Raw genomic sequence first — 21,564 nt, forward strand, 5'->3', positions numbered from 1 at the left:
GCGCGGAGCCAGAAAGGTCCAACCGGGCCGTCCCAGGCCAGAGGGGTGGGCAGCCCCGCGGCACCGCACCGCCGGCCGGCGGCCCCCAGGTCCCCAGGCTGGCAGCGCCCCGGGGCTGCGGGGGGGGAGCTGCGAGCAGGGGTCCGGGTGCCCCCCGCCCGCGGTGGCTGCCGACCCCCTGCCCGCTCGCACCCCCTCGGGGCAGCCGGCTCTGCCGGGGCCGGGGGTCGGGAGAGCAGGGGCGCGCTGCTGGGGAGCGGGCCGGGCCGCCGGCAGGTGGCAGCCCCGGCTGCGGGACCGCGGCCCCGGCGCTCGGCGGAGCTGCTGGGGCTGGGGGCTGCAGTGCCCCCCCCGGGGGGCCGGGCAGGGATGCTGGGGTGGGGGATGTAGGGCGGGGGGCGGGAACGACGAGACCGTGGTGCCAGCGCGTGGTGCCCGCCGGGCGCCTAGAGGCGACTGATGCCGGCACCAGCCTGCGTCCCCCAAGACGATGGGCAGCCAACCTGCCCCAGCCCCAGCTGCAGGGCGGGGAGGGGGGCAGCGAGCCGTACCCCAACCCGCAAGGCGGGGCCTCAGCCCCAGCCCCAGCAGCCTCCACTTTCTCTTTCCCAGCCAGCCAGCACTGGTTAAACTGGTCGGACAGAGCAGCTGAGCAGGGAGCTGCCAGCCATGGGCTGTGCCCGCACAGACCACCCCGGATGCGGTTCCTCCCAGCACACACCCTGCTCCACGCGTGGGGCACCCCACAGCCTGCTGTGCTGCCACAGGGTGAGAGCTGGGCGGCCTCCCGGCCATGGGCTCAAAACACACCTTGAAGTGCTTGTCCCAGGAGCGGAGAGCCAGTCCTGAGACTGGCCCATCTGGCTGTAACCGTGAGGGCTGGTGGTGCCCAGAGCCATACCAGTCCCCAGCACCGTGTCCCGTGTCACCCTCAGCCTGTGTCATGGCTTATTTCCGTGTAAGCCTCCATACCGACAGCCACACCATGTCGCTGCCAGCACAAACAGGATCTGTGGGGCGATGAATGTGGGCCAAATTACTCCTGGCAGGACAGGTGAATTCAGCAGCATCCCCCCCCCACCCCCCCCCACCTGGTGTCCCAGCCACTCACTGCACCAAAGACACTTTTTCTTGCTAGCCCTTGTGTCACCAGCTCGCTCCAAACTCACGGCCACCTTTTTCTCACTGCAGTAAGACACCAAGCCTGTGATGGCAGCACTCTGTGCCATGCTCCCCATATGCCTGAAGGTGCCCTGGGAGCTCGGACCAGTAGCAAGGGGAGAGCAGGGGCACATTTCCTGGGAGCCGCCGGCTCTGTCGATGAGATTGTGGCAGCCCTCTGCCACCCATCCTAAGGATCAAGGAGGAGTTGCCCTGAACCCATCAGTGCCATGACTGTGCCTCAACAGCAGAGGGTCCTTTGGGCACCATCCAGCAGCTTGCTGCTGCCCTGTAGCTCTGGGGAGGGCATGGGGATGCCCTGGGAGAGGCTTATGCTCTCCCATGCTCCCGGCACAGTGTCTCAGCATCTCCAGGGAGTGTCCCCCACTGTGATCTCCTCCCCACAGTCCATTACAGGGCCTGGGTTGTGGCACATTGGTCAGGCAGATGGGCAGAAAGGCCATTTCTCCAGATCAGTTAAAGCCAAATGGTGCCTGCAGGGTGTTGAGGAGAATTGCTCAGGCCCACTGGCCTTCTGGCTCCCAAATACAAGAGGAAGGAAGGGGGGAAGGCTGGGCCCCAGGAGGATCCAGAGGGCTCCCAGTATGTCAGGCACATGTAAGGGGCTGGGGAGTGTCACCCACTGAGGGCACCCCTCCCACCAATGGCGTAGCCCTGGTGCATGGACTGACCACTGTGCCTCCCCAGGATCTGCTGTGAGTTTGCAGAGAAAGGAGATCTGGGAAAGGGGATACTCAATGTGGTTCATGCCAGAAAGCCCCATCAGGCATCCGATCAGATCCTCCAGGATGGGGGGAGAGCCATGGGTGGTCTGGGCAGGATTTGGGCAGGAGATTCCTAAATGTTACATGCCATCCTCATCTTCCCTTGGCCTGTGGCCTAGGTCACAGCATAGAGCTGTCATGTCCCACTCTACTCCAGAGACATCTGCATTTCAGCAATGGGTGGAAAAAGCTTCCCCAGGGGCAGGTTTCTAACCACAAGCACCGGAAGCCTAGCTAGGCAGCCAGGTCCCTGGGCATAGTGGAGCCCTGGCTCAGGTCCCAGCTAAAGGCAAGCTTAAGGCTCTGTGTGTGTCCAGCAATGGTACTTTTCCCCAGTGGTCTTGGCTTGCCCCACAGCAGCAATGGTCCAGGTGTGGGGATATCCCTGTGCCTAGGAACTAAAAGGGCCTGGCAGCACCCAGCCTCATGACTGTGCCATGGAGGAATGAAGCTGGGGCAGGTGATCAGCTAGCATGACCTGGTGCCTGCTGGCCCTGTCTGCCCTGGGGGCCACAGCACAGCATGACAGGCCAGGGTGAGGTGACAAGGGAGATGGGGCACACAGCCACTCTGCCCTTCTTGGTCCATGGGCTGAAGTAGAGCATCCATGTTTGTGAGTCTGTCACCACATTGTCACGTGAGTTGGTTTGCTGCCAAGTGCCAGTTTGAGGTGACAATGACCTAGAAGTGGCTGTGTGATGCCAGGGTCTGCCCTGCTCACACAGTGCCCTGGGTTTGCACCAGTCCATGTGTGGCACGGATATAGCTGGCTCGACAAAGTACCAGCACCAGGGAAATGGGTGCCGAGTTGTTGGCTTAGACTGGCCAGGAGCTCCTTTGCCAGCACAGGGCTAAAACCAGCATGAACATATCCAGACAGGGTCCCAAGTACCCCTGCCCAAGAGCCAGAGGGGCAAGAGCCACCAGAAGGTAAAGCCACAAATGCATCCCACAACCCTGCCTTGCCCCTTGGCATGGGCCTCCGGTGAGTGCATGTGTCTGCCTGTGCCAGGGGCTTGTGAAAGGGCAGGGAATGGGCTGTCACAGCTCTGCAGCCTGTTCCAAACCACCCCCCAGGCAAAACCCAACCCATCCTAACAGAGAGAGTAGCAACCTTCGGGCACCTGCCTGGTGTCTGCTCCACCCCCATGCAGACCACCCACCCCATCTGAGGGTTACTAGGTCCTTCCTCCCTCTTTGGGGGAAGCTGTGCCTGTTGCCAGACCAGGGAGCAGCCAAGCATGTGCTCCTAATGGAGCCAAGGCACCCATGCAAGCTGCTGCTCAGTGAGAGGGGGAGGGGAGGGGAGGGCTGGGCTGCCCGCCTGAGCAGGGGGATGCCACACAGCTGGGTGGGCACCCAGGGTGGCATTCCTGGCCTCTTTGCTGGGGGCAGAGCCCCAGGGAGGGGCGTGCAGCCCCCAGGGCGCACTCCAGCCCTGCTGGGTGTGTTTGCTTGGCAGTGGGAGCCCAGTGAACCTGCTGCTGTGAGCAAACAAACACGAGCCGGGCAAATGCCGGCAAAGAAAACACCCCGCAAAGGCAGTGTGGGTGAAACTCTGGGCACCGGCAGGGCAAGGGCTCTGACAATGATTAAACTGGCCAACCCAGATTTCCCGGCAAGGCAGCGCTGGGCTGGGACCCGGTGGTTCATGTTATGCAAATCACCTGGATCTGGGAGCACGAACGTTTCAGGCTGGAATTCCCCTCGGGCCGCCAGATCGCGTTACGCGCCCGAGCTATAAAAGACCGAGGCGGGCAGGGCTTGCCCATCGGCACCAGCCTCCCTGGCCCATGAGAGTGGCTAGCGGCTGCGTCTCCCCTCGCTGCTCTCTGGATTAGCTGCCGCTCGCAGGATTGCCATCGTTGCCATCGCAGAAGGTACCAAAGCTTTTTCGTCCGGGGCCTGTTGATGTCCCCCAGCCCGGGATGGCTGCTTTGCTCTCCTCCCTGTGCATCTTCGCTCTCGCCAGGGGATGCGCTTGGTCTTTCTCGCTGCACACCTGTTCTCCCACCGCAGTGGCCAGCCCTTTCGGGGGGAGCAGTGAGACGGCAGTTTGGAGGGGCCCTCTAATTGGCCTCCAGGTTTTGTCAAACGAACAGCAAGATTTGGCTCTTCCACGAGGGCTGGGCCGGGGCTTGGTCCCCTCCTGGCTGCAGTTACTGGGATGTGCTTCTTGCAACGGGCTGAGAGGACTGAAGCTGCCGGCTCCAGAGCTGTTGTGCCGGGGGGCTGGGGGAGCGCTCAGCAGCTGAGTGCGCTGCAACGCCCACCCCCACGGAGGGGCTGTCCAACACCATTCTCTGCGAACCACCTGCTTGCTGTCCCTTTGTGCTGGCTGCCAGTGGGTCTGGTGAGGCCAGGCTGCTGGAGACGGGGCTCTTCTGCGAGCACGGTGACACCATGTGCCCTGTTTGCTCTGGCTCAGACTCCCTCGGTCCCAGGGCGGTGGTGAGTCAGGCCCCAGCCCTGGCTGGCGGGTGCTGGGCAGGTGTTTCTGCAGAAGTGACCTGAGAGGTGACAGCGGGTGGAGGGAGGGAGAGCCCAGCCTCACCCAGCCTGGCCCTGAGGGTGCTGTGGGTGCTGCGGGCTCAGGTCCCCCCACTTCCACGGGGATCGGGGCTCACTGTCATCTCTCGGCACAGAGCTTCATGGCAGGATCTTGTGAGATCAGCAACATCTTCTCTAACTACATCAGTGCCATGTACCAGCCGGATGAGGTACAGCCAGCCTTGGACATGCTGGGACACCCTGGAGATGACAGCACCCTGGGGCTGAGCCTCCCTGCCAGCCAGCCCCTGGCACAGACCACAGGTAGGACTGGGGGAGCGGTGGTGGCTGCACAGGGCAGCCGTCCCACAAGGCACCAGTGAGGCAGTTCACCTAGCTTGAGCGAGCATTGCAAGGTCCTTGTCCCACTCCAGCAGGTCAACAGCTTCCACCATCCCTCGGTTTCCCCATGAGTGTGATGGCTAAAAGGTTGCTGTAGCAGACCCTGGGTGGCATAAGGCATGGCTGCTTGCAGCACATCAGGTGCATATGGGGGATGAGGGAACCATTGCCCTGCTTCTCCAGCACATCCCAGGGGATGGGCTGCCAGTGTTCACCAGAAGAGCAGTTTGGAAGTACAGTCTCGGTGACAGAGGTCCCACTCTGCCGGTGGGACTGTCATTGGTCCTGGGGGAGGTACAGCAAACATACCAGCAGAGCAGGGCAGATTCCAGCATAGATGGGACAAATGGCACCAAAACCAACACTGCAGGAAGCATCAGGTTGTTGCTGTCCCCCAGGACAGGAGCAGGGCAGAGCGAGGTAACCTGGGAGCAGGCACCTGCTAGTCCCACAACCCTCCAAGTGCAGGGCCTGCTGTGCTCCACGTGATCACCATGGAACCAGACCCAGTGCCCAACTGCAGCTGGCAGCTTGTGCATGGCACGCAGTGCTGGCATGGCCACCCTGCCCCTGAGCGCCGCTCTCCATCCTTTGCAGACAAGCCAGAGTGGTTCAGTGAGCTCCCGTACTTCTGGACCAAGGTGCAGGTGCTAGAGTGGATCAGCTACCATGTGGAGAAGAACAAGTACGACGCCAGCTCCATAGACTTCTCCTGCTGCAACATGGATGGGCACGCGCTCTGCCACTGCACCAGGGACCAGATGCGCCTCATCTTTGGGCCCCTGGGGGACGAGCTGTATGACCGCCTGCATGAGATCAGTGAGTGTCCCAATGTCCCCTTTGTCCCCAGGCCTGTCAGGCTGAAGCCTGAGACCCCCCTACCAGCCCAGGACCCCCTGCTTCCCAGGCACTGCAGAGGGCTGCCTGGAGGAGGTTGCACTGGGGAGGCTGTGTGGGCGGACATGGGGGCACAAAACAGAGTCCAGGCAGGGCTGGGTGGGCTCAGCTTCCAGTTAGGCACTGTTCTTTCCACCAAATAGGCATCACTAATCCCAGTCCTCCCACTCCTGCAGCCTCCGACGAGTTGAACTGGATCATTGATTTGCTGGAAAAAGAGGGTGCAACTTCCCAAGAAACCTTCCTGGACTCCAGCCACCTGGGTAGGAGAGGGACCCCAGCCAAGCCTTTTCCCCAGGGACCACATGCTGATGCAGGCAGGGCTAACCCCTGCTTCCCTTCTTTGCCCCTTCCAGAGCTGGGAAATCCCTGTGACAAGGACTCACTGGAGGACATGAAGCCCACAAACCCTTTCCTATCCACAGACTTCACCTGCTTGCCTGGTGCCATGTCCCCAGGCAGCTCCGATGTCTCAGGTCAGTGTCTTGCCCAGTGAAAAGCTCCCTTCACTTGTGCTGCTCTGGGAGGTCAGTGGGCAACTGCCCCACTGCCAAGGGCAGGTTTGGGTCTTGCACCAGGCTGCTTGCAGGGGCCTGGGGTGGAGGGGAGACGGGAGGGACGGGAGGAAGCATCACCACATGCCAGCAGCTGGCAGTCTGAATGAGCCCTGTCCCTTTGCCTCTCAGGGCCTGTGATGTCCCACAGCCCCAACTCCCAGGACTCCGGTGGAAGTGACCTTGACCTTGACCCCATGGAAGCAAAGCTCTTCCCTGACGGTGATTTTTTTTGCTTCCTGCCAGTAGCTGGGGGAGAAGGACTTGCTCCTGGGCACTTCCAGCAGCTGCAGAGTATATCCCATCTGACAATGATTTAGGGACAATACCTGAACATCCATCCTCACATGGGGAAGGAGGGAGGGGGCTGGTTTTCTGTGTGCCCTGGGTCTGTTTCTCCCCATTTAGCGTGGTGATGGTGCAGGCTCTGGGGCAGAGCTGGGATTGCCAGGGCAGCAGTGAGCTTGGTGGGAAGGAGAAGGTGGTGGCAGCTGGGTGAAGGCTGCGGCCAAAGATCCTGGGCACTGAAAGCTATGTTCAGTATTGATCCCAGCTGGTGATGATACTGGGAATACTGAGGATGCAAGGAAGCAGTAAGGTTTGGGGAATTATCAGCTTGCTGCCCTAAGCATGGTGACATGGATGAGAGTGGGATGAAGCTGGAGGGAATGGGTAGACCTTGCTCTCAGGGGTGCAATTCCCTGGTACCCAGGTCTGAAAAGAGGGTGCAGCCCCTGACCCCTACCCCATCCCCAACCAGCTCTCCCCTGCGCTTTTGCTCCTGAGAGGACATCTCTGTGCCCAGGGAGGGGGCAGCTGCAACCCAGCAGGCTTCATGTGTCTCCCTGTCTATGTGCACAGATGGCTTTGCGGGGAGCAAGAAAGGGGACAGCAAACACGGCAAGCGGAAACGGGGACGGCCCCGAAAAATCAGCAAGGAGAGCAGAGACTGCCTGGAGAGCCGGAAGAGCAAGCACTGTACGTGGACCATCCAGCCTGGGAGCTTGGACTGCCTCCCCCAGCTTGGCTTCATGGGGGGGGGGAGATGGAAGGGTGGGCCATGTCCACTGGCCATGCCCCTTGGCAGGAATGTTTAGGGAGATCTGAAGTGCAGGGACCCACAGGATCTTCCCTCCTCTTCAGCTTGCTTTCCTCTTCCAGCCCCAAGAGGTACCCACCTGTGGGAGTTTATCCGGGACATCCTGATCCACCCCGAGCTGAATGAGGGGCTGATGAAGTGGGAGGACCGGCGGGAGGGCGTCTTCAAGTTCCTGCGCTCAGAAGCAGTGGCTCAGCTCTGGGGCCAGAAGAAGAAAAACAGCAGCATGACCTATGAGAAGCTGAGCAGAGCCATGCGGTGAGTGCCCTCGCCTCTCCCCAGGGAGGACCTCCCTCACAGGGCTGGGTCAGACCCACTGGGGCTCAGCCTTGATCCCCCACAGCAGCTCCCCCGCATGCAGGGCTGCATCCAGAGCTCTGATTCCACCTTCTCTTCTTCTCCAGATATTACTACAAACGAGAGATCCTGGAGCGAGTTGATGGGCGACGGCTGGTGTACAAGTTTGGGAAGAACTCCAGCGGCTGGAAGGAGGAGGAGGTGCTCAACAGGAACAAGGAGCTGTAGGAGTCCTGGACGAGCTGGGGTCTGACATGCCCCTCAGGGCCAGCCCTGAGCTGGGCTCCTTGGCAGGAAACTTTGCCTGAAGCTGTATCTGGAAGACGCTGCCCCGAGCAGTGTGTGAAACTCCAACCCTTGCATGGGCACACTCGTGCGTGCTGGTGACTGCTGGCACTGAGATCTTTAAAGCTAATATTTTGGCTCCAGTAGGTTATTGCAAACCGTTATTTCCCTCACTGGATTTGTACCTCCGACTGGAGTCACAGTAACTTTGGCTGTTTCAAAGCCTGGACAAATGCAAAGGGGAAGAGAAGTTCAAGTGGCAGCTGGCACCACCATGAGAGGCCAGCAGGTCTCCTGCTGTCACCCACCACCTGCCTGGGCAGAGGGGCAGCGCCACCATCTCGCCTGTGATCAGACAGACCTTGTCCCAGCTGTGGAGTCCTCCCTCATCACTGCTTGTGCAGAAGATGGCCACTGTCCCGTTTGCTCTGCGTGGGATAAATGAGCCCCCTGCTGTGCAGCAGCTTCTCACTGTGGCACCTGCTGAGAGAAGATGGGAACACTGTGGAGCTTCATCTGGCCCTGGAGAGCCCCCATAGGGGAGAGGACTTGGGACAGCAGGGCCAGTCTGCATCTTCAACCTGGCTACCGGTATCTAGAGACAGGTCTTTTCCCCAAAAGTAGCTTCTAATTTATGTAAGACCAAAAAAAAAAAGTACAGAATGAATGTACAGATATATTTTTTCATGAGTAAGATGTTCCCGTGTGAGAGTGTGCATTGTAGGGCATACACGTGCCTTGTGGCAGGCGGTGGAGCTCAGCTGGACTGAAGCGATGTCATGGGGCACAGACTGGCTCTGTGTCAGCCACAGGAGGAGGATGCCATCCCAGCCAGGCACCCAGCCAGGTGCATGTGGTTTCCTCCTTTTTGAATGGGAGCATAAGAGGAATAAACTGTTGTTTGGTTGGTGTTTTTGTACCTCCTTGTCATTTTTCGTGTTTTTCTTAAAGACCTGGTGGGGACCAGACTCATGTTACCTGGGATGTCCCACTGCATGAACCCTGCCTGCTGTGGACTGGGCTTGCCTGGTCATCTTGACACAAGGTCTTCCTTGGGATGAGGTGGGCTGCTTGTCCCTAGGTGGGTGGGAGTGAGATCTGGAGGCCTTGTCTCAAAGCTAGCCGTGCAAGGGCATCTTATACTTACTCCCTGACCCTACTAAGAACCCTCCAGAAATTCAGCCCTGGCACTCACCTTTGCATAAGGGCTTTCACGGAGCACTGGCTCCAAGCTGGAGTTTGCCAGTCGCAGTTTGCGAAGTAAATTCCTGGGTGGTCTGGTGGGGAGGTCTCTTCTCAGCTACCTCCACATTAAGATGGACTTCACAAGTCCACACAAGAGGACTTCCAGCCTGTCTCTGGCCTGTGCTCTCTTCTGAGATGTGAAGGTGCATCAAGGAGAAGCACAGGCACAAAAATATGTTTAAAGCTTGCCTGTCTTCCAGTCTGGCTATTTGCAACCTCTCCTAGGGCCTGGATGCCTCTCAAGGACCACATCTTCAGGAGTGGGGAACTGCTAAAGCCTGGCAGTGTGAACAGCCCAAACACATCATCTTCCCCTTCTTGCTCAGTGGCCACAGCAATCTTCCCCAGCTAGCCCAACTGTGAGGAGGCAGAGAGGGTGTCCTGGGGGTGCTGGGAGGACCTCTCTGACCCAGAAGTTATGTCTGTGGGGCAGCAAGAAGGAATTCATGGGGATGAAGGCCAAGCAGGCTCTCAGATATGTTTCTACCACAAGCTTGGCAAACAGTGGTCCACACATCACTCCCAGTTGGCATGCATTGCTTGTATTTCATGACGAGTCTTTCTGAATATAGCTGGGTACCAGAGGGACTTGTTACCACCCCTAATCGTGTGCTGGTGTACACCCTGCCGAATGTAGGCATGCAGGGGCTAGCACTGCTCAGCTCCTGTTCACTCCCATGGGAAAGGCCCTGGGACCCCTCCTCTGAGCTTGGAGCTTGAATAGGTCTGTGATGTGCTGGCAAAAGCAATGCCACATCTTTCTGAATGGTTCCAGCCCATGCCTGGAGTGACTGAGGGGAGCCAGCCCACCAGTGCAGGGGTGGGGGAGCTTTTGGGATGCCCCTAGGCAGTAAGGGTGCCTTGCAAAGCCTGAGATGCCTTTTTGGCAGGAGAACCCAGCCATTGTTTCCTGACTGTCCTTCATTACTGCTGGAGACACGGTACAGTTAAAAAACACCTATCACACACTTGCAAGAGTGTGATCAATGCGAAAGAGAGAGAAATAAATCCTTTGAAGCATGGACCATCTGGGCTGTCCTGGATGCAGCAGCTGGAACTGCTCCCAGTCTGCCTGGCCTCAGCTTGAGAGTGGGGTTGGTGGTTTAGAGCATCCCCACTGCCAAGCTGCTGTGCTGCCTGGGGAAGTCGAGGCCCCTGCTTCACCAGGCCATGGGTAACAAGAGATAGGTCCAGGGGCTGAGGAAACCACAGACCCTGCTGCAAGTGTTCCATTTCACTTCCTAACTCCCTGTGGCCATGGCCCCTCATGCTTTGCTACTCTGCTGGCAGCCCACAGGCTGTGGGCTCAGTGGCAGCTGAAAGATCTGCAGATGCTGCCGTGGCATCAAGGGCTTGACCCACCTGCTTTGCCAGGGGCAGAAGGTGCCTATGGGTCAGAGCCAATCTCTTTGAGGTGGGTTCAACTGCTGTTTACACAAGGAGTTGCCTTGCTGGTCCAGCTGGGATGCCTGGTCTCCTATGGACATGCCATGCTATGCCATGCCATCCATGCCCATATCTGCAATTCAACAAGACATAAGAGGGAGTCTGCAGTCATGCAAGATCCTGGAGATGACAAAATCATATGGAAAGACCTCCATCGCTCACTGCCCGGAGTGCTGGGTTGAAGCTGTACTGCTCCCAGATCCACATGCTGAGATGAGGCCATCGGAGTTGCCCTGTGGTGCAAGAAGAGGTCCCAGTCCCTGGGTGTGAACTAAGAGCCAGTCCATGGTCTGGGCTGCAGCCAGACCTCCATGTTCCTTGCGTAACCTTCCCCAGGGAACAGGTTTTCCCAGCTGGTGTCTGCTGGCTCTAGCGAGCAGAGGGTGCTCCAGGCCCATCCCTGAACTCCTGGAGCTGCCACAAGGAGCAGGCTGGAGTGGGTGGCAGGAAGGACAATGTGGAGGTGCTCATGCTACCCACAAAAGCAGCATGTGTGGGAGGGGGCTGGGATGGTGCTTGGTAGCAATCAGTGTGTCCAGGGAAGGGACACAGTGAGAAGGGCAAGCCCAGCCCCAGGCCAGGTCTGCAGGAGCCAGCTGTGCTCCTGGCTGCTGTCCCTCCAAGTTTGGGGTTGTGGGTGAGGTGTTTATTCTCCGTCAATAGATAACTCTGGCAGGTTGGCAGGGAGAGGGGAGCACTTTGTCACGCAGCCTGTTGCCCTGCCAAGTGCACCTTGTTTGCTCAAGCAGTTTCATTTCTTTCCCACTGAGGTTTGTTACCTAACTGGCCTGGGACAATGTTTAACCAGCTCCAGCAGCAGTAGGGAACCTGACAGTCTCGTCTCCCATGCCCCCATTGTCCCCATTGCCCACCACTGCCACCCTACTGCCATCACCAAGTAGGGGGCACGCCAGGCAGGAGGCTTGGGGCAGAGGCGGGGGGTCCCTCAGGTGTATGGGCACCCTGTGCCAGAGGAGGAGGAAGAGGCAGAGTTGTGCAGGCATGAGCTGGGGGGCCAGATCCTGCAGCCTCCCATGAAGCTTGCATGGGTCTGTGGGGCAAAGAGCCAGGAAGAACTGGAGGAGGGCAAGCAAAGACATACACACACGTGCACACACCAACACACACTCAGGGTAACCCCTACAGTGACCTCCAAGCCAGTATTGAGCCAACCCAGCAGAGTTTCCCTACTGGCATGAAAAAGAGATTTATCTGGTTTTTTAATCTCTTTAGAGGTGCCTGGATTTTACAGCTGTGACAAGCTATGGCAGAAAATGGACAAAAAGAGGTGGTGGGTTTTTTTTTTCCTCCTCCAAAACAACTTCCCCTCACACTTTACACTGGGGTTTGCTGAGAGACTTTTCCCATGAGGTGGTCCCAGGCTGAACACGTTTCTGGCACAAAGTTGCCATGGAAACATCTTGGTCGCCCTTCAAGTTTGAGCATTAAAGTGGATTTTCTCTCCTCCAAGACCCCCCAAAGGGACCCTTGCTGTTCCTTGGTCCCAGTTAGGGAAGAAGAGGGCAGTTTGCCCTGGCCAGTGCTTGACTGGGACCTGTGGACTCTGTGGGAGCAGAGAAATGGGGTGAGGGGAGAAGTTTTGGCTGGGCCAGCAAGGTGTCCATTATCCCATGTGCCAGACCATGAACTGCCCCTGAGCACAACGGCATGACCTGATTTTCCAGCTGATCCGGACCGTGGCTATCCTTGCAGTGGATCAGGGTAGATGGGAATGTGGTGGGGATGGGGGCAGCCTGCAGGAGGCAGAGACCATCTGCCTGGGACCCCTCACTCTCACCCACTCCCACTGCCTTTTCTTCAAAACTCCTCCAGTCCCTGCTGGCTTTCACACTTTCTTACCCTCCTGCCTCTGGCTCAGCACAACTGTGGAGCAGGACTGAACCCTAACTGGGGATGTGGGAATCCCAGATGCCTTCCCATTGCCATGTGAAAGACAGCTCCCAGTAGCACAAGGATGGAGACTGGCCCCAGCTCCACAGAGAAGGCAGGAGGAGGGGGCCAGGGCAGCACCTGACCCAAAGAGAAGGTTGTCTCAAAATATCCAGTATCTTCTTTCCTCAGGGGAAGCATTTCTTTGGTGGGGCATTTCTTTGGTGTGCTTCTCCCTGGGGTACCTGGTCCAGGTGGCAATCAGCCCTTCAGACTCTGGAAACAAGCTTGCAGAAAGAAAGGCGTGTGTATTGTTGGGTCTGGTCCTCCTAAAAATATCCAGGGGACAAAAGCCTCGGAAGCCTGTAGGAGACTTTTATTGCAGCTGGACTTCTGCAGCTGTGACAAGGAACCCTCTCCCCACTGAATTTCACCTGGCACTGCCCTTGCCCGTCCCTGACTTGACCTGGGCTTGCTTCATGCCATCCAGTCTAATATCTCCCAGTTTTCAGGATGACCTGTAGCTGGAGGAGGTATGCAGGATTTGGCATGGACAGAACAAGGCTCCAGAGTACCCAGACTCTGCCATGGAAATTGTTAGAGAGCAAAAGTGTCAGGCAGTTTGGGATGCCTGACTGTTATGGATGCTTTTCCAGCAGTGGGCCAGGTTAACAATCAGCTGGCATAAATATGCCTGAGAAGCATCCTCCTGATGGGGCACCCCACCTGCATACCCCTGAGCCAACCTGGGAGCAGCCGAGGTTAGCGCATAGGAATGGCAGGGCAGGGAAGCCACTGCTGCAGGAGGGACTGTGCTCCGGGAACAAACATCCACGGAGCTGGGAACACCTGGGGGAGCAAGGGCATTGCATGGGAGGGATTTTCCACACTGCAGGGGGTGGGGGGTGGGTGAAGGGTATGGGGCAGGTTGCACAGCTGCAGGTTGCAGTCCTGGGAAGGGTCTCGTGGGTGGAGGGGCTGTGCTAGGGGCAGGAGGGGGAACGCTGCTGGGGCACGTGCTGTAAGGGATGGGGGTGTTACAAACCTGCACTTCTGGAAGCTGAATTATGTGAGGGGAGGGTTATTGCTCAGATGTGATATGGAGGGCAGAGTTATTGCCCATAGGAGCTGGGAAGAACAGTGCTGCTGGGGGTTTGTAGCAGGGTGCTGCCACAGCAGGCTCAAACCCAGCCCAGTTTCAGGGCTGGGCTGGCATGCCTGGGGATGGGCAGGCCCCCCAGGGCTGCGTCCCTCTTCCCCAGGGTAACCAGTTACCTGGGCTCCCAGTCAATGCTCCCCCCTGCCTCGCAGCCCAACAGTTTCTTTGGAAATTGCTTCCAGCAGTAGCTGCCCCAAGGGTGTCTGGCTTGTCCAGGAGAGCTACCCACTGATGGTAACTCATCTGTTAAAACCCTGAGTTGTTTGGTTGTTAAACAAGAAAGCGGCTGTTCCCGCTGTAGGAACGGGGAAGCTGCTGCGGTGGCTGCCTGGAACCAGAGACAGCAGGCAGACAGCAGGTTGGGCATGCTGGGGAACACCCTTAGGGCATGGGTTACCACCCTGGGGCATGCCACATGCCTCTCCAGCCCGTGCCCATCTTCCCTTTTCCATGTGGTCAGCACTGCATTCAAGCTTCTGCATCCCACCCACCTCTTGCTTCCAGCCAGACCTCCTAGGGGGTCTGTACTAGGAAGTCCTCTGCTTGTCTCCCTGGTATGCCAGCACATCCAGGACGGAACTGGAGGGTTCAGGCTCCCCAAACAGTTGGTTCCTGGTTGCCCCCATGGTGATTCAGCACCAGGTGTTTTCCCCGCAGCCTGCGGACAAAGCAGAAGCTGCCCTGCCACCCATGGGGAGGGATCACACCAGCTCCATCTGTCCTGTGCTGTGTTTGCTGCTTCTCTGTGACCAGAGGTCTGCATGCAGCCTGGCCATGCTGTACATGTGTGGCTCCTGCTCACCACATCGGCTGGTCTCTGCTCCTCAGGAAGAGATTTGGGGACCTGCTCCCAGCCCACAGCTTTATTCCCACCCAGGTCTGACAAAGCTACATCTGCATCCTGCCCAGCTCGTGTTCCCTGAGCAGATGCTTCCCCTCCCGCAGAAAATGCCAGAGCCCAGGCTGCCCAGGTCAGGATAGATGTTCATCCCTTGGTATCTGGCATCCTCAAAAGGTTGGCACTGGTGGATCTTCTTGGGTGGATGTCTCCTAGCTTCTTCCCTTTCCCTCCCTCCACCACAGCCACCAAAAATCCCAGTTCTGTTTCATTGTGAAACAAAAAGAAATGTTCATCGCATTCTTGTTTCCTGGCCAACTGTACCCTTTGCTATCCACCAAAGATGGCACAGAGCCTGGGACTGCACCAGCTTGCAAATGGAGTCACAGGGCAGAAAGCGCAAGCTGGGAAGTCCAGGAATGAGACAGTGTGAACTGCAGGCCCCCCAGAGCTCAGGGTATCACTGGCAGGTTGGCAGATGCTGAAGAGGCTGCCCAAGGTTACTGCAGCCCTGCTCCCATCGCACGTACATTTCACTTCAATGGACCAATGCCTCCTGAGATCTACCTTCTAATGGGTGATCATGCACCTCTAGCTCTTCTCCCCACTTTCTGCTGAGCAGACCATGTGGAAAAAAACCCAGAAGCCCTCTGTCAGACCATCGGATGTGTGGTCCTAAACCCCCTGCGTGCTGGAAAGGCTTCCTCCAGGCTTGGGGATGAGAGCGCATGGAGCTGGGGAGAGCTGAAGACACTGCAGCTGTGGGATATGGGGGACAGAGCTGTGTTAACTCATGGGCTGCAGCTTCCAGGTGATATTTTTCTTTCCTCCAGCTTATGCAGATTCATTTCACAGTGAGGTCTCTAGTAGCCCTGATCTCCTCCATTCATTGCTCACCTTTCCACCCAGCCATGGCCACATGCTCAACTTTAAGTTTTCAGCTGAGAATCCAGGCAGTAAATTAAGGTATTTGAGCCCACCAAACCATTTTGGGTACATTCTGGCCCCAGTTCAGCAAGGCACTGGTCATCAGGCTACTCTTCAAAAGCCACAGTTTTGAAAGCCACCGTGGCCAGGACACTCCCCCTGGCCTGACCTGCCTTGCTGCAGCACGGAGCAGTATGAGCAAGGCTGTCCCAGCTCCCTGACAGAGCACATGAACACATGCAGTCAGAGAGTAAGGAAGAGAGGAATGAGGTGGTGGAGAGGGGAGGAACATGATGAACACTGGTGTCCAAAAAGCCTGAGAGAAGATGCAAGGGAGTGGTGGGCACTGAAAGACAAAAGCTGACCGTGCTGCTGCAATGCCACGTTCCTGTGTGCCTAAAGATGCCAGACACATGGGGAACCATTTGTTAGGCATTTTAGTGTGTCCACCAGGCCTGGATGAATAGTGCAGTCTCTCTCTGGGTGCTCCAGGAAGAGCTCTAGGGAGTTTCTGGCCTCCAGCATCAGGTATGGCATGAGGGCTGCTGATGGCCAGCAATGTTACAAGAGCAGCTGGGGCAGACGTGGAGACTATTACACAGTCAACGTGTCACTCTGCGGTGGGCCAGGGAGGACTGCCATGGCAATGGACAGGAGTGTCACACCCCTCCTGTGTCTACTTCTGGCAAGGTTCAATGGGTCAGTGAGCACAGATTGAAGACATGTATAATGAAATGTCCGGCCTCCTGTACCATACGGTATGGCATGGTATGGTACAGTGTTTGCCAGATTTTCCTGCCTGCTGGCCCCTGAAGTTAATAGCTGGGCCAGTGGGGATGTTCCCCAGCTCAACCTCTTTCAAAACTCCTAGAAAAGTACGGCACCAGAGAGCATAGCTGTGCCACAGGGCAGAGTGACCCCTCGGCAGCCCCAGTGATGTATGCTGTCATTGGCCACCAACATCACAAACCCCCAGCTGCCTGATGGTTTGGTACCGAAGAGACAAGGATGGCGATGCCTTGCTGAATTGTGGGCACACCCACGGAGCATGAGACATGCTCTTGCGTCAGCTCTGCTCTCCTCCAGAGCCCTAGTGCAAAGGTCTTCTTGGGGTGGAGGTGGCAGGAAGATCTTGGCTGAGATGAGCAGAGGATCTAGTCCTGGTCATCCCAATACAAAGCCTTTCAGGATGTCCCTTCACATCGATCTGGCCGGCGGGCAAATCTCCTTGACTAGACTGTCTTCATTCAGGGGACTGCCCCCTAGGGCAGCAGTGTCTTTGCTGTTGCAAAACACCCCAGGGCAAGGTAACCCTCATCTGCTGGCAATCTCCAGTGGCCACAGTGTCCAGACCACAGATGCCAGTCTCAGCCAAGGTGCAGCCAGCTGGCTGAGGTGCTGTCGTCAAGGAGTAATGTGGTAACAGTTCCTGTGGGATCTTCGGGGTCTCCAAAGAGCTGGTGCTCCTCTAGTTTTTGCCTTCAGGACTGCAGGCGAGCAAGTCCGGGCCTGAGCCTGCTTTCAGGCAAAGGGTGGGTCCTACAAGAAGATCTCATTGCTCCAGGCCTTTCTAAAACAAGCTGAATTTCAGAGCATGCTTTGTGGGAGCCGCCTCCACCACTGCCATTACATAAGACATGTTTTAGGGGCCAGCAGACTGAACTGATAGGAAGCCCCATGCCTGAGCCATGGGGTGATGCTGCTGAGCTTGAGGGGGGACAGGGACTTTGGGGCCAGGTCTTTTGGGATGAGACCATAAAGCATGTTCACCAGATGCACTATCCCAATGAGATCTGCATGCTCCACCAGATCCATCATACCCCACCAGGACAAGCTCTGCAACTGCTCTAAGGACAGCCTCTGCGTTAGTGGCACCAAGCACTTTCTGGTGCATGAGCAGCATCTGATACAGTGGCCACAGCATGGCTAGTGGCCGTCAGGTGAGCTACACAGGCTTCCAGACGTGGAGATGCCAGAGCTGCTGGGTGTCTCAGTTTTCTTCCCTGTAAATTCCCAGTGTACCCAGCTGAGCACAGCAACACCTGGCTCTATCTGGCACCAAGCTCCAGCTCGTGCCTTTCTGGGGTGCTGGCCTTGTCAGGAGCAAGGGTCAGAGTGGGAAGCAGGTCCACCAGGATGGACAGGATGGTCTGGCCCCGAGTCAGCTTCTGCCAGTGGCCAGGATGGTCTGGGTAGGATATATAGGGGTAGAAAGGCACTGACTTCCCCAGGGCATGCAGGGGAAGCCTTTCATGTTCCCCACCCCAACAGGGTGGTGGGACCCAAGTTGCAGGAGACCCTGCTCCAGCCATGGAACTAGGAAGGAAGGGTGCCGGGATGTGCCTCAGGGGTTCTTTGAGCACAGCAATAGAAGAGATGGGCAAATGGAGGGACCAGGTGTCACTGGGCTGCAGTCCCTCCTCTCCTCGGGCATACTCCCGCCCTGAGGCTCTCCAGGGTTCCTGGTGCTTCCCTTGCCAAGCCATCCCAGGGAGCAGGTCCCAAGGGCTGCTTTAGCTGCCGGCAGGTCCCCAGCCATTGTGCAGAGACCATCCCTCCTGCATCCTCCCTTCCCAGAAGTGACGGTGGCAGGCGGCCAGCCCCACCTGTCTGACAGGTAGAGCAAGGGTGGGGGAAGCTGCTGGCACCCGCAGCCTGCACGCCTGCCCCAACCTGCCGGGGCCCTGCCAGGGATCACCCTGCTGCAGTGGGCAGGAGGAGGGTCCCTGGCCAGCAGTGCAACCCTGTGGGGACAGCTCTGCCCCTGACATGGAAGGAAATCGGGAGGCAACACACTGCTGGGTGGGGATATCCTGCACTGTGGCATGTTACCCAGAAGCACACGCAGGTGCACACACGTGACCACACATGCAGTGGGTTACACTGCGACAGACATACTTGCAGACACACAGGGATGCATACAGACGCGTGTAGAGTGTGTTGCACTGGTAAACAGTCACAAACTGAGATATACAACAGATGCCTGCACAACTTAGGTGGTTACGGACGTGCTCAGTTACACACAGATAGGCACAGTGCACTGAGCACACACAGGTAGGCGCACAGTGTGCAAGTTGCAGGCGTACATGCAGACACACACACAGTTACATACTGCATTACTCAGGCATGCAAGCAGTTACACACATGGTTGCTCACATGCAGTTACTCACACAAGCCCCCACACAACTCCTCACCCATGGGCACACACCCCCCCTCAGACATGTTGCACTCAACATGGTGGCAGCCCATGTTGCACTCATGCCCCATTCCCACCCCCACCAGAAGATGCCCAGGTGCCCTCCGGCCCCACTGTGGCCAGCTGCTCACTCCCCAACCTGTCTTCTTGCTCCCAGCTCCCAGGGTTGGGAAGGGCTTTGGGATGGGCAGAAATCCCTGCAGGGTGCTGATGGGGCCAAGAAATCACAGCGGTGTGTCATGCCCTGCTCCAGCCCTGGGCCAGCTGTAAGCAACAGGCAAGGGCATCCGAGGATACAGCGTGACTGCTCCCTGTTTTGTGGCAGCAGGAACCCCCAACAGTCGGGAGCCGACCCCTCGCCCTGCCTGGTGAAAATGCCAGCAGACCATGGCTGGACTTTCACCCATCCCCAGTATTTTGGCAAGATTTGTCTGTGCCAGGCCCATACCTGTGGGAGTGCTGGCCCACACGCTGCCTGCTCTGGCACCCAGCCACCCAGCTGTCCCCCACAGGGACCACGAGGGCCCATCTGGGGCATGGCTGGGCAGTGTCCAAGGGCTGTGTCATCTCACACTGTTTATTTTCCTAGTTTCAGTCCCCAGGGACCTATTGGTGACCTGAGCTCAGAGCTGCAGGGACAGACTCATCTGGGTCAGAGACCTCCAGCACCCCCACAGCATCTCAGCAGCTAATTGAGGGTCACAGCCTCCAGGATCTGGCTGGGCCACTCCAGCCCCAGGTGACAAGCCTCATCATCTTGCCCAGCCACTTGCAAACAGGCCAAACAGCTCAAGGTCTCCCAGACTGGCTGCAGACATCTCAACCCCCTTGCAAACAAAGCAGAGAAATGGGCTGTGCCTCTCTTCTTCAGGCAAAAGGAGGGTCCCGTGTCCTCTTGCTGCTCATGCCTGTAAGATGCAACCCAAAGTTCCCATGGACCCCTGTTTGACATGCCAGCCCTGCACCTCCCCAGCCCGTGGGGTGCTGCTGAAGCTGTCCCAGCTCCCTGGGTACCCCACAGGCTGGGGTGAGAGTGCTGTGCAGCTGTGCAGCTGGAGGTAGGTGGGCACCCCCCTGCCCTGGCAAGCCAACCACAGTGAGTGGGTCATTCATGTACCAGACCAACTGTCCGGTATTCATCCCAGTTTGCCCAGGCAAAGGCCACCAAGCATCCCTGGGGCTATGAGGTAAGCAGGACACATGGATCCCAAAAAGCAGGGGTTGGGTGGTGGAGATTACTTGAACGAAAGCAGCAATCAGGTCTACCATGAGGCAGACACGCTGGCCAGGGTTCAAAGCAAATGACTGCAGATGGGAGGTGAGGTAGGCTGAGGGTGCAGCATTGCAAGAACTGACTTGGCAGCATGCAGACACCCAGACGAAACTGCTGGTGCACAGGGCAGTGGGGAGACCATATGCTCACCTTGGATCTGCAACAGCACTTTGGGAATCTAGATGCAGAGCCTACAACGGTGATGTAGCTTGATGACCCTGTCCCCAAACAGCAAGAGAGCAAATCGCATTTGTCCTGAGGAAACAGTCACCTAACACAGGGTGTGCCACAATGAAAGCTGGATGGAGAAGAGGCCCTTGGCTGCAGCTCCCATGACCTTGTGATTGTCCCATACTGTCCCTGGGGTGGTGATGACCTCATTTCGCTGTGGTTACCCTTGCTGCATGCCAGGTGCTTTGTCATGAGGCAAGAGGAGGAGTGGGAACAGGTTATTCAAGGTGTGCGGGGCCCAGGGCAAGCACAGGTGAGCATGGGTGCTGGGGGTGTCTGGATGGGCGAGAGCAGGGCAGTCAGGCAAAGTGCAGCCCCCTCCTCTTCCCACAGGAGCTCCGGCGAGGTGGGGGCTCCGGAGCCCAGCACCAGGCACTGTGGTATAGCCACAGGGCATGGATGGGGGGAGCAGCAGACTTTGCCCCCACCTACAAGGTGCGGCAGACAGGCTGAACAGTCTGAAGGGCATAATTATCAATGCCGGAAAAGGCAGGCTGGGGGTCAGGCTGGGTCATGTTTGGGTCAGATCAGGAGGTCAGATCAGGAGACTGGACCCGGATGGGAACAACAGAAACCCCCTGCGATGGGTTTTGCAGCATGAAAGTATCCCTCCGCTGCTTGGGACACAACCTCCTTCCTTGGCCATCAGTGTGTCCCTCACTGTCATCTTCCCAGCCTGAGAACCAGTGGGTTAAATGTCCCCAGATGGATCAGAACATTTTCCACACTCCCAGGAGCCCCCTCCTGCCCTCCCCAGGCTCTCCTTTGCCACCTGATCACCAACTTAGGCAAGCCCCCTTTGGTGGGGCCATGACCCTGCAGGGCACCAGGAGCAGGCAGAGCAGCCCTTCTGGTCTGCCATCCCAAGGCACTGGACCCGCTGGGCACCTTGGAGACCTGCTGATGCTTCACGGGAGGCTGTACCTCCTCTTCCTCTGCAACAGCTGCTTTTCCTCCTGAGATGTGCCCTGGCCACAACCCCTGTGGACCCCATGCCTATCCCACATGCCACTGGGGAGGCTGCAGTGCTGCCACCTCTTCCCCTGCACCACACATCACCCTCTGCCCATGTAGAACCCTCACTCCTCTCACGCACACCCCAGACCTGCACACACACTCTCTATCCTTGCACCCATCTTTTTCACATGTGCACACACATGCCAGGCCCTGGGACTGTCTGTTTCTTCTCACCTTTTTGCTTTTAGGAACCCATAAATACAGTGAACCTGAAAACACCTGTCTTTTCCACCTGGGGTGTGAAACAACATGGGTGGTGGGATCCAGCCCCAGGCAGGGTAGCTCAAAGCACATGTCTGCAGGCGCCGGAGGCTCCTCTCTGGAAACAAAACCTAAGGGAAAAAGAAGGAAGGAGCAGTCCAGGTACCATAA

At 57.7% G+C, this 21,564-nt stretch overlaps 1 protein-coding gene across 2 annotated transcripts; it reads left to right on the forward strand.

The window, feature by feature from the left end:
* The first annotated feature begins 3,615 nt into the window (after positions 1 to 3,615).
* Positions 3,616 to 8,889, forward strand: ELF3 (E74 like ETS transcription factor 3). 2 transcript variants are annotated; one of them, XM_027789884.2, is made up of 9 exons: positions 3,616 to 3,826; positions 4,645 to 4,760; positions 5,436 to 5,657; positions 5,912 to 5,998; positions 6,092 to 6,211; positions 6,422 to 6,511; positions 7,151 to 7,267; positions 7,451 to 7,646; positions 7,793 to 8,889. In XM_027789884.2, exons 2-9 carry the CDS (start codon positions 4,649 to 4,651, stop codon positions 7,911 to 7,913), a joined length of 1,065 nt encoding a protein of 354 aa, XP_027645685.1. In that variant the 5' UTR covers positions 3,616 to 3,826; positions 4,645 to 4,648; the 3' UTR covers positions 7,914 to 8,889. The 2 variants fall into 2 exon arrangements, with proteins under 2 accessions (XP_027645685.1, XP_005239642.1); XM_005239585.3 differs by having other exon boundaries at positions 3,617 to 3,826; positions 4,592 to 4,760.
* Positions 8,890 to 21,564: the final 12,675 nt, after the last annotated feature.

The sequence above is a fragment of the Falco peregrinus genome, chromosome 16 (genome assembly GCF_023634155.1).
Source record: "Falco peregrinus isolate bFalPer1 chromosome 16, bFalPer1.pri, whole genome shotgun sequence".
NCBI classification, from domain to species: domain Eukaryota; kingdom Metazoa; phylum Chordata; class Aves; order Falconiformes; family Falconidae; genus Falco; species Falco peregrinus.